This window comes from Lepisosteus platostomus, chromosome 7, assembly GCF_059453375.1.
Source record: "Lepisosteus platostomus isolate fLepPlt1 chromosome 7, fLepPlt1.hap1, whole genome shotgun sequence".
NCBI lineage: Eukaryota > Metazoa > Chordata > Actinopteri > Semionotiformes > Lepisosteidae > Lepisosteus > Lepisosteus platostomus.
The window spans coordinates 46,198,767-46,212,207 of record NC_142617.1 but is presented as its reverse complement, the minus strand read 5'-3'; the positions used below and the strand labels follow the sequence as shown (position 1 = coordinate 46,212,207).

The following is a 13,441-nucleotide window of genomic DNA, read 5'->3' as shown; positions in this document are numbered from 1 at the left end:
TGTATTACTCTCTTGGCTATGGCTTCTGTGCTGTCCTAGAATTGTTTTTCTTTTGTTTGGCATTCACATATCTCTTTACATTCATGTTTGTGCAAACCGACACAGAAATACTGTCTGTTTCTTCTCCCTTCAAATGACCCATTTCCTGTATGCTGCAGTGTAATTGCAAATTCAAATGTATTTGATGTAAGCATTGTCTAAAAACTTTCAAGGTTTTTATACTTTAAGATCCAATGATCGACTAACAATAACAGTAACAGTAAACCAACAGTAGGGATACGTTCTAAGTCAAGTAATCAAAAATGTATTTTGTTCAATATTTAACAGTTAGGCAAAAACCTATGTACAGTATGTTTCTGCTGTGTAATTTCTGTTTCTCACAGAACTGGTAAAAGACAAATGTTTAACCCAGGAATGCTCAATGACAGGGTGTTTCACTTTATGCATACAAAAGACATTATATGTGCTCCTTTAGATTAATTCATTTTCACAAAGAGCAGTGTGATATTCTTCTGTTGTTAAAGACAATGCTACTTACAGTAGGATGGGATAGCATTATTACATATATATTGAAAATATGATTATATTAGGAAATATTGTTCACAAAGTAATTATCCTGTTTTAACTCAATGGTATCTCACTTAAACACATAAAGTATTTAGTTTAAATGCAAAATTATCTCATTGAAATGGAAAAAATTTTTTTTTACTTTTTTGTGGTGCTAATAGGCTTCAGTAGTTTTGCCCAAATTGGCTAACTGGTAGCTCCAGTCATTGGAAGTGAGCATCAAGCTGATCAATTTTTGTGAAGTTTGTGCTCCACCTTAGAATCATTATGCACCTGTGAATACTCATACTGTATGTGTTAAATTTAACCAATTTTGAGCTATAAAAGCCAAAAATGACATAATTGTTGAGGTATGATGTTAAAAAATAACAGTGAGAACAAAAAGTGATTACATTATCTTTTTTCTGATGACTCATAACTAAACAAGCAGTCAAAATGTTTAGCTTTAACAGAATTGCTTATATATACTGGACATACATTGGCATAGGAGATTAGAAAGTTCTTAAATTGTTTTTTTGGTTTCACAATAAGAAAGACAAATTCACAGCATTTGCCCATGCATGAGCTCAATTATTAGTTTTTTTTTGACAAATTATTATGAAACCAATACCATTATCAAGCCATTTGTAATACATTTTATGTTGTTTTGGCTGATATTAGGACATAATATATGTGTGTATTATGAAACTTGTGGAGAAAGTCACAAAATAAATTTCTTCTTAGTGCCATTTGGTTAAAAACTTTAAGACTGAGAATGGGACAAGCTAAACAATTAAGCAGCAGAGATAGAGGAGCCAGATGAGTTCTGTATTGAACTAATCATTAGGGCGGAGCGGTGGCTCTGTGGCTAAGACTCTGTGCCTGTGGCTGGAAGGTTGCCGGTTCAAATCCCGCAGCCGGCAGAGGAATCCTACTCTGTTGGGTCCCTGAGCAAGACCAGGGGCGCTGTACAATGGCTGACCCTGCACTCTGACCTCAAGCTTATCTCTCCCTGTCTGTGTCTCATGGAGAGCAAGCTGGGGTATGCAAAAACATGAATTCCTAATGCAAGAAATTGTATAGGGCTAATAACGTGATGTTCTGTTGTTAACTCAAAGATTAACTGCGTCTACTATAAAGACGACTAGTTCTGTACTAGCAGTCTACTCTAAAGTGACCTGGGTGTCACATTGGACACTTACTCTGGGTCAAACATCTGTTTTAGACAACACTGTCGATGATAATGTATGACTGCAATATTTCAATGTAAGTTTTTAGAAGGAGTTCATATAACTTTCTTTAACTTCCAGATTCTCATGAGGGATTTTGCATCCTCATCAGTCAGAGATACAGTAGTTTCCCAAGCTCAAGTGGGAGCTGAAAACCACATTGCAGGATTTACATCACAAAACAAATGCAAACACAAACGAGTGACGATGTTAGATGTTTCAGACTTGGAACCGGTTCTAACCTAAATAAACAGCTTTATGTATTAGTAAGTCACGTGTTTTTAGAACTGCTGGAAGTAGAAATGATTTAGTACAATTTGAACAGTGATAAAATGTCCTTGAATTGTAACTTGAATGTTTCTGGGCTGATTAATTGATTATTTTTAGTGTGGCTTGTTCATGAATTGAGAGGCAGACAGGGAGAGTAAATACTGGTTAATATTTTTTTCCATTGATTTATGAGGTGTTTGGTTGAATGGGTCAACATGTGGTACAGGACATGTGGCAAGTATGTGTGGAATATGGAGCTTCTCATTCATACATTTGGAATTAACTTCCGTGTTTGCAATTGACATCCACTCAGAAAGAAATAACAGATTTGTGCCAAAAACCTGAGGTTCTCTGGGAATTGATCATTGAAATATTGATTATTAATGGAAAAGTTGAATGTCTAAATTCTAGAAAATGTCTTTAGAATTAGATTAAGTTGTGTTTTCACATCTCACTATAATTGCTTCTGTATTTTGTTAAACGCCTACTGTACATCATCTCACTGAGTAACCATCAAATCAGGAAACACCATGAGTAAGGCAAGGACACATACAGAGGAGACCATTCAGTCTGTGTTGATCACTTGTACAGCTGGTATTAATTGTTTCAGTTCATTGTGTTAACACTGCACATTATATTGAATGGTAGATATATTTGAATTCATTATGAGAACAATATCTTTTTGGAAAAGGTCTTAAGTGCTAGAAATGTGAATTTAAGCAACTTTAAGAAATTTACGGTTATTTATTTCAAGAACCTGTGTAACACATTTAAACTGACTGTGTCTCATGTAGAGAGCAAACTGGAAGAAAAAGGAAACATTTTAAGGTGTGGTTACCAACAGGGGTGTGGTCCCTTAAGTGCTGTCCAAAAACCTGGCATTTATTCAGAAGTATTATAAATACTGTGTTTGTCTAATGCATGGGTCCCACCTTTCTCTCTTTTTCTCAGTGTGAGATCAGATCAAGTCTGTGTGGAGAAGAATTATACTGTATTGCGCCAGTTAAGCCTTAATTAGATCAATTTAACACTTATTCTCTCCCAGGTACTGAAGGGGAGATAGAAATACCACTGGATTTTGGATGCCAAAACAGGAGCTCATTAGATGTTGCTCTAAGAAACAAACATTCAAAACAAATCTTTGATTTTTGTTAAAACTCCTACTTTTCAGGCAGTGTTCCAGCCCTATTTATAGAATGCTTTAAGACAATTTATGAAAGCTGTTCTCCTGTAAAACTGTAACCAGAAGGTATAAGGCAGAGAATGTTTTAATGCCCTTGTCAACTGTAAAATTTTAAAAATACCATTATCACTTCAGTGGGCTAATCCCTTCAAAGCTGTGTAAGAAAAATATGTTATTTAACATCTTTGCAGTCTTTTAATTGGACATTGTTTTTTTTGTCTTACAGAGGGGAGCAGGCCAGTCACAAAGTGCTTACTTCCTTCCAGAATTTGCACTGTCTCCGCAGGGGAGCTTTCTTGAAGACACAACAGGGGAGCAGTTTCTGACATATCGTTACGACGATCAGGTCAGAGGAACATTTCAAAGTTAAACCTTTCCATGGTTTTTCTGAAGAGCAGTTGAGAAATACTTTTCAGAGCTAACTGAAAATCCATGTGTAAACTATCAAGGCAATCAAGCCGTTTACTAAACAGCTTTGCTTTTTTATGGTCTTGGTTAGATACCTTTAAAACATTTTACAAGGCTGTAGAAAATTACAGGATTGCTTAAAGGTATATTGAAAAGTCACTCCCATGCATACAAAAAAGAGAACTTGGTTGACTCAGAAGATGATAGCTGCTGACCTCTCTTCGTTTGGGTCCAGTTTCAATCCAAGAGGATGTTTATTTAGAGAGGCCTTTACAGTATTTCAGGTTTACCCAAGACATTTTCTGGGTTAATAGCATTTAAACTGTGCTTCTCTGTGCTCTTCTGAACCCTTATCTGTTTACCTATTACCTCATTGCTTCAAAAAATGACTGCTGGAAGAGCTCTCTGCATTCACAGTTGGGCAATGTTATATATATTTTAACATTACTGCATCATTTTCTTTAGTAAAACCAGAAAGAGTTTTGGCTTCCAAAAGACCTGATGTATGAAAATTGCAATACTGTTTTCAGTTCCAAAGTTTCAGTTCAAACCCCAGGAACAAGATTGCGATAAAGAAGAGCATTTATCAATGTTTGCCTTGAACCCACCTGGTTTGAGGGGTGACCAGTTGGTCAGATGGATGTGAAAGACAGGACCCTCTACAATGAGCAGAAGACCTATTGCATTGACAGATGGTAGGAAGGTGTTTCTTAGATGAATGCTGGGAAATAGATACCTGTAAATATACTCTAGAAAGACAGTGAGATGAGGTGGGAAAAGAGGTTTTCCCTTTTACTGATCCTTAATCCTCAACTCTGAACTTTTAATATAGTATAAGCATTTTGTTTTAGCATGGAGCTTAATGGTTAACACTGGTGCTTCCAGGATCCACAATTGACTTCTGACTTCTGTCTATTCAATGTCACACATTGAGGGCACTTATGTGGCACCCAGAGATCTTTTCTTTTAGTAAAAGGAAATGCTTTGCAGAATTTCCGGCACGTTTCATTTTGCTGAAAGAGGAAACCTGACAACAATCTGAAAAGGGGTGCTTTACATTGTGGGCTGGGAATTGGGGAAAAGGAACAGTTTCCTGTTTTTTTCAAGTTTGCTTGTAGACAATGAATGAGATACAGATGTCATGTCAAGGGAGCCGCGAAGCTTCATTATTTGGAATGTAAATCTGTGTATTTTTTTACACATGAGATAAACATGTTTAAAAATACAAAAAATGGTCTTCACTCTTGTTTTGCAAGTAAAAATGTAGAACCGTGTTTTGTAAAATGTGTTGCATTTCATTTAATACAGAACAACAATGGCCTAGCAGTGCCCTCCTCTTACAGAATGCAGCAATGCCACATTTCTGAAGTTTATTATCATGTTTTTTACAGTTAACACATATTATGTATAATTCTTGTGAGACCCATTTAAAAGATTTTTTATTTTTTATTTTTTTGCTTTTCGCTAACTCAGGAATAGTTATTTTTCTTATTTTTTTTAAAAACAAAAATGATTTAGAACCGCTGATTAAGCCAATATGTTAATATAGATAGCGAATTTAGAAAATGCTCAGAATCACAGAAAAAATATATTGACTGCACACTCTGAAAACAAGTAGTATGTGTATTTTTCTTTCTTCTATGACACTTCTTACTTCTTTTATGACACTAGGAGGAAGTGCGAATTTTCATTCTTAACCATGTTCAAGTATGTAATCTAGATGGAGTTAAAGTGCTGTTTTCATTAGCTCCAGCACAGTACTTGTCACTGTACTGCTGATTTTGTAAATTAAACAGGCTTTGCTTGGAACGTACACTGTGTTTTTTAAAACCAAATACCATGCAAACCTTAAGCCCTCACTGAGTTTCTAAATGTGCAGTAATTCACATTTCCTTCCTTTAAGGAACAGCTCGTTGTTCGTAATTGTCCGTGAGAGTGAAATAGATGGCATGCTACTTCGGTGTTTCATGTGTTTAACCTGGTTGTGAAGGAAGGAGATTTTGATTGAGGGATCTAGGCCTGAGCATATTGAGAGGAAATGGATATTATGACAAACTGAACAAAGGTCAAAGGTTATGCTAACAGCAAAAGGGGGCAACATGTCTAATTTTATTGCCAGGTGCCTGTTACAAAGAGCTGCTCCTTGATTTTGAGAATGAGTAAATGAATAGTATGGCAAATGTTTTAATAAATAAGCACAGAGAAGTTAGAACAAATGAATAACTGTTTTAGCTGTAGTTCTGAAAAAGGCTAGGATCAGAGTTGCAAACCAGCAAAGGCTAGTATCAGATAACATTGAAGCATAACAGTTCAAACTGGAGTTCCAATGAAGATGGAGTAAAACAATTAATGAGTTTATTGAAAAATGGAAGGAATGATAATAAAACAGATGGAAAAATACATTTCAGGTGGATTTGTCACTGTGTGACAAAAGCAGCAAACCAACAAAGGCTATATAAATTCGTAGAAATCCATCTGAGATTTTTCATTGTAATATGACTATACTTAAGTTAATTGATACAAATTTCTATACTTTTTAAAAGCATAATTCGATTTTATAGCCATTAAAGCTTCTCTGCAGCACTGTGTGGAGGTGAAAAGATTATTTTGATATAGGAATTAAGACAATAATATTATTTTGAACTAATAGCTGAACTTTCAGTGGCTTCTGAAGTCATCTTATGAATATTTCACATTTTAATTAAAGTGTATTTTTAGATTTAGTTAATGGAAAGACTGCTAGAGACATTTATGCATCTTTAGGTTTCTTGCCAGTTGAAGTGCTGACTCATCACACTATTGACTGTACTATTGTTTTGCTACAGGGGTGACAGTGGTTTTCTTCTAGAAATAGATGGTGAAAACCACAGAAAAGAATTTTTATATGACCGTATCTAAAGGGCTGTTGAACGAATCTCTGTTTCCTGGCTGGCTTAAGTACTATCAGTGGCAAACCTCACCCCTGAAATGCCTGGAAGTCCTTTCAAAAAGATCATTGTACTTGAAGCAGAGACTGTATCAATGGCTGGTACTATATATAGTTTTACATACAGTGTACTATTCTGGTGAGTTCAAACTGGAGTCCACACGTAGATGGAAACAAAGCACAAATGCGATCTTCAAAAAAGTGAAAAAATGATGTTTGATCAGAAAACAAATTCCAGGCCTTAATAAAATGGAAATGAAATGGATTTATTTTCACTGTATGACAGAACTTGCAACATGTTTTTTTTTCAATCAAGTAATTAATGCAGGGAATCTGTTTTTTTAACCACAGAGGCCATTTCCTGTCTCTTCAGAAGAGTTCTTCTTATAGTCTTCTTGCAGTCAGAATCCTCCTCTAGAACAATGTTCTGTTTTGGATTAGATTTGTCTGGGACATCGTTAGTGGCAGGGTGATGTGAGCGGTGGAGCAGGGGCTCAGCCTCTGGCTCAGGGAGGTTTAGGACATTGTTAAAGCCTCTGTCTTAATTAATGATTGATCTGGTCTTGTAATCTTGAAAAACAACCGCGTTACAGTATCATGAAGGCATTCTGAACCCTGGGTGTGACAGAGTTTAGTTATGATAAATTATTAAATTAATTAAATTATTCAATTTTAATAATGCCTTTCACACAGAAAAAAATAAAATAAAAACAAATCTTTGTGATTTGATGGTAAATTGAGATAGGTGGAGTAGTCTTGAAGTGACATCATCCATCAGCGGGTTATTATTAGGCAGATCTATGGGATCATCTGCCTAAGATGGAGATGGAGGATGGAGCTCAGAGGACAGAGAAGTTTTGGAGACCTCCTGCGCAAGTGGGGAAATCCTTATTGCTTGGTACTACTGTCATAGCTGCTTGTCTTCATTTTAGGGGCCCTTTGACAGGAAAATCAGTGCAAGTTACCACAAAGAGCAAGAGGGGAGGTGAAAGAGAAGAGAATTGGGGGGACGGTGTTATAATGTTTTGTTCTTTTTTTGGAAAATGTTCAATAAAACAATGATTTTACAAAGAAAGAGACGGCTCCGTTCAGCGACCTGGAGTTGTGTGGCTTTCAACGGTCTAAGAAATATACTGTATTATATGATGATTTATCAGAAAACAATAGTTTTTTGTGATGTTGTAATAACCGCAACAGGACTGTTTCAAAATGTGCTGCCGTTCAACCGAAACGACGGCATACCAAAAATCAAACAGGCAGGACTTTATAGATAATCCACTGGGAAGCTGGCCTGGATGATTTGACTCGGTCACCGACTGGCTGTTGGCTCACAGAATTTGGAGCTCTGCCATCGAGGTCGATCTGTAAGTGATTGAAATTGAGCTCCTTGACTTTTTCGTGAAATCTGGGGCCGCACAGAAACGGCAAGCCTCTTCCAATAAACGCTTCCAGGTACCTACCAGGTTCTAACCATTTTACAAGGGCTTTTCTCAAGCAGATTGGAAGCATGCGCTGGGAGTCGTTATTCCAGGTAATTTCGGGTCTCTCCTGATAAATTACTTTCTGGCGAAGGACTGTATTATTGTAACCCTACTCCAGAACTGGCTCCAGAGTTTTGCCGAGGGACCTGTGGCAGAGTCCCGTTTATGCTATTAAAGATTTTTAAATGGTTTAGGTGCATGGCGGTGCAACAGCATGCCTTCCCAGAAAGCTCATGATTTACTCTGGCGTGAGCACAAGCACAGCCTACAGCGGGTGAGGTTCTGCAGGACTGTGGTCGACGCACAGCACTCAAACAAATAAAGGGATGAATCTATTATTAAGAACAAGGGTATGATCTGAAGCTAACATGTGCTCTCTTCTCTGGGTATAGATTGATATTCACAGTCTAGAATACTGAAGGTTTGTGGATTTAATGGTCAAAATCCACTGGAGGGGAATTTTGTCTGTAAAATTAGAAATACGTAACTCTTCCCGCAAAATTGGGAAAATGCACAAATAATAGAACAAGGTGAAAATACTGCTTAGGTTTAAAATTCTGAACTTTTAGTGGTGTTCTAGATGGGAAGCTCAATTACTTATGATGGGTGTCTGACAAATGACATAAAGAGCTTGTATACTTATTATAAAACACAGAAACAATTTTCATTGACTGTGTTGGTTGCAATTGTTAAAAAATAAGTCAAAAGATCCAGAAACATACAGCATATGTATCTATACCACATATAGTGTTTTGGGGGGCTAAAAATATCTTCCATGATTAATCAGACATTCAGGAATATTAATCCACACCTTCACCCCTATTAGTCTGTCAAACTAAGGGTTTACTGTAATTTGTTCCAACAATGGCCTTTAAGAAATGAGCCAATGAGCCATCTTTCCAGTTGTCTTCAGTGAAAAAAGTCTCTGAGGTCTTGGTGTAAAGCACATTCAGATTGTTTGTATTGTGTGTTTCTCTTTTAGCTCTTGCAAAATTAGTTAGAAATCTCACATTAATAGAATGGTGATGTTTGCATGTGTTATTGATAATGTGTGCATAATATGTTTGAGTTAATACCTTATTATTACAACATGGGAGAATCCCTTCCACTATAGATTGGTGATTTCCAGAAGCCAGGTGTTTTATTTTTTACTGTTGATAGAATACCGTTCTTTATTTTGTTCCTATTTTTATCATATCTTCGTTGTTTTACATGTTGGTTAGACAGGCTAGTTCCTGCTTCCTCATGATGTTGTCAGGAAAAAATAAATGGAAGGATATTTTTCAGAGATAATCTTAATTATCTGGATAATTCTACACTTGCAGTGTAGAAAAGCATAGTCTTACTAATAAAGAGACAATATAAAATCCACATTTACATTATATCATTTCATTGAGTTTTGAAGAGAAAAACAAAACTAATGCCCAGATGAATAACTGCAGCAGGCATGTTATTTTTAGGTGTGGTTTTGCTGATTTGATTTATATCAAACCTGGAATCCCAGACTGTTTACCACCATTTCTGAGCCCAGCTATCAGAGGGAGAATCACCTTTATGCTACAGTATGTTCTCATGACTTTCAGACCTGATTATCTCTTGACTCATTGCATGTACAGTACCTGTACTACGATGCCTCACATGAGGACGTACTGTATATTGGAGGTCCCTGCTGAATTCTTGTTTTGAACAGTCATTGGACTTTCAGGAAGAATGTCCTGAAACAGATATACTGTACAGTATATGCAGCAGTGAAAAAGGGATTGTGTTCTCCCAAAATGACTTTCATTGAGCAATGATCCTTGAAGTTAAATTTGAGATTCTGCTATAAAAGATTCAACAAAAACATTTTGAAGTCTGGGTTTCACACGGCGAAACTGGTGATTATGGATCCTCTGCTGCGTGCCGAGGGTAGCCGCAACCCAAGTACTCTGCCCACTGACACCAAAAACTGGTAATAGGAAAAGCATGTTTTGTGTTTGGCAGCTTTCTGGATACTTAGGTCAGAAGCAGTAGTTTTTGTTCATTATAAATCACTATGTTTGGTAAACAGTATATTTGAGGCATATCTAATGTCTTTTCCTGTTTTACTCTGCCTACTTTAAATATTTTTTCTTTAAAGAGCATTACCACTTGCAACAAATGAGGCCAAGGACAATCTCTCAAAACAGCTTCTGTGAAATTCCATAGTTATATACAAAGACTACAACTGAATGACAGGTGTACCAAAGAGTTTGTGTGTGAAAAGGTAAATTGGAGTTTAAATCTAATAGCGAATAGTTGTGATGTTTCTTTTGTACACAAAGTGAGCCTAAACTGAAACACACTTCAACCACACCCTGGACTAAGTCCACTGTCCACCATTGATGATAATAATGGCAAAAGAGAAAGGACTTAATCTTATGTTAAAAATGTAAAGAACGATATACAGTAACCTCCTTTGGCTGTACTTTGCTTTTAATGCAAATACAGTACATTTATTCTGACACTATTGTATACAGTAATCCCTTATTATATGATCTTAATTTGTTCCTCAAAAACTGCTCGTAAAGTGAAAACTTGTACGATGGACATCCTCTCACTTCCTGTTATGATCTCCAATTAGTTCCAGAACTTAAAAAAATTATCCTCAAACACCCAAACTTCACCTTAATACAGTAGAGAATGTTACCTATGAAAGTAGTGTGTATGAAACCAATTACCTTCTTGGTTAATTATTCAAGTAACTTGATTTTATTTTAAAAAGTTAACATGTAACAAACAATAAAAAGAAAATTCCTCATCCAAGATGTGAGAAAGAATCTCTGTTCTGATATATTATAAGTAAAAAAATAGGTAGGAATTACTACTATTAATCTCAAATAAACAAAAACTCATATAGTGGTTTCTCCTATAGCGAGAAGAATACTCTCCACCTGTCTGGTCAAGATCATCACACACTCACAGAGTAGACACCCAGCTGAATGCCACCATGCACATCATCACTGGAACCCTACAAATAACCCACAAGATGATCAAAAAGATCCAAAAGTATACCTGTACCTGTCACTTTCACAGTTTTTTAGAGGCTACTTGGTTTTCTCTGTACTTGTGTACTCATTTGAGTAGTTGTGCACTCTTGTGTAAGCTTGTGTACTCATTCTCCTAGGTCTGTGGACAGCATAGCTTCATGAAGGAGAACTGGGACCCTGGGCTTAGGCAAAAAAGACACCAGATTGACATGGTATTCAGAGGCAGTTTGTGGTTGAAGGTCCTTGACATTGAGCAAATTGCAGATGCCAGAAAAGTGGACAATGGCATCATTTTGAGTGCATTAGTACCAGCAGATACAGACTGTTAATTTGTCAGATATTTCCATCTAACACCAAGAACATGATTGAACGTGGATGGTTACAACTAATGATCTCATCTAACTGTTTGTTGAAGGGTGCCAGGGTATTGGTTTCAACATGGCTGGTTATCTTGTTCCAGAATCCTACAACCCCTTTTTTTGTAAAGACATGCCTCATGTTTCCCATTTTAAAACCACTTCAACATACAGAAGTTTCCACTTGTGTCTTCTGGGCCATGTTTCACTTCACTCTTTCACACTAGTTCACTTGAGTCAGGTTCCCCCATAACCTTCCCTGTTTATGATTAAAAAGACTCAGTTCCTTTAGCCTGTCAGAGCAGGCACTTCCTTTACTCCAGGGAATGTCTCTTATGAAGGCATGTCTGAACATGTACTCTTTTGTTCCTGACTCATTGAACTTAGATAATTATGCTTCAGTTGTTTTTAATTTATCATGACATTTTCTAATACCAGAGCTCTTTCAAAACCCTCAACATTGCCAAAGTCACATGTGTGTTACAGGTGCTCTCCTTACTTCTTCTCTCACAGGGATCTACCCTACATCTTCTTCACCTTTTAAAAACAATAGCCATCATCAGTTATGAATAATACTGTATGTTGTTCTAAAAATACATAAGTTTGAGATATAACATACAGTACGTAATGTACTGTATTCTGTCTTTGATCTCCATGAAAGGACGATTGCAGTCTATGTGCCAGTACATTTATACTACACATGACTGTAAGTTCTACTAGAAAACTGGTACACATTCAACTTTTTTGTACTCTTTTCTTTTTTCAATGAACAAAGCAGTCCTGGTCATTGTCAGAGTAGCATTTAAGAGTCTTATGCTGTCAGACAGTTGGTCAACCTGAAAATCACATAATGGCCTTAAAAGGTTCAATGGAGCTCCAGTTCTTCTGGGATTATTTGGCTGTGTTTCTCACATGGCTGCCAATATGTGCTTGTTGTTTGATACTGTAGTTTATTCCTACTTCCCTTATGTGCTTTTTTGAAAACATCTATTTTAACCTCCTCTTTAATGTGTAATTACAGAGGAATGCAAGATGGCTGTGCTTTTCACATACTGCATATTTATGCATCCATATGAAATGAAAAGTGTTAAAGGCATAAAATAGACTGTGTTTGGGTTGTTTTCACTGGCCTGTAATGTAAATTAGCATGAGAGCTGGCTAGAACTAAATTGTTTTTTTCTCGTTAACGGTGTATATTAGCAACACGATACATGCACACACTAACTCACTGTGTGGAGCTGCTTTTGAGGTGTGTTGGTCTTTGTAAGGCTGAGACCCAGGGGATTTCAATGGAAGCCCTTCAGAGACTGAAGTCCATGCAGGCAGCCCCAGAGCTGAGGTAATCTCTGCTCTGTTTAAAATGCGTCACAGCTAATTTCATCAGAAATACAGAGCAGAGATCCTGATTATGTGACAAAGACAAAAATACCTACTTAAAATCATCATCCATATAGATTCCTTTTTTAAATTGCTCACTATGTTTTATATTTCAGGGTTTCTTAAAGTCTTTAGTAGGGTAGAGGAACTTGATTTAAATTTTGGAATGTTTTCCTTCGGTAATTCTTCGTGGTGAATAGAATTAAGTTGAAATGTTAAAGGCCCCCAGAGATAATCATGGTGATTACTGCTGTATTTTTTAGCTATGAACAGCGTGAGCTCTTGTGCTTAGCTGTGTGTCGGAGAGAGGGGTTGCAGAATGACAAACCTCCGTGTGGCTTACTGAACAGTCCTCTGCACCCACAGATCTGGAGGAAACTGGTCGGCAAAGTCTGGAAAATCATTAATAGGAATGGGCGCCATGTGAGCTGGATCAGAGCGGGAGCTGTCAGGATCCATAGCTCAGCTGTCAGCTTGGAACTTTGTTTGAGTGTTATGTTTTGTGTGCCATGGGATTTATTTTCTTTCATTTCCAAATAAACCTAATTTCCAAAGCTATTTTTCAAGTTGGCTTATTTCAAAACATACTTTCTTTCATACAGAATTTTTTACTTCTTGCAAGTTTGAGCGAAGGTTCAGTTCTTGTTTCTGACCTTA

At 36.7% G+C, this 13,441-nt stretch overlaps 1 protein-coding gene across 1 annotated transcript in view; it reads left to right on the top strand.

Moving 5' to 3' along the window:
* Positions 1 to 13,441, top strand: part of adamtsl3 (ADAMTS like 3) — a 164,192-nt gene that overhangs the window by 21,563 nt on the left and 129,188 nt on the right. The window contains exon 3 of the mRNA XM_088640746.1: positions 3,455 to 3,574. Coding sequence (XP_088496872.1) covers positions 3,455 to 3,574 — 120 coding nt within the window. The remainder of the gene's footprint in view (positions 1 to 3,454; positions 3,575 to 13,441) is intronic.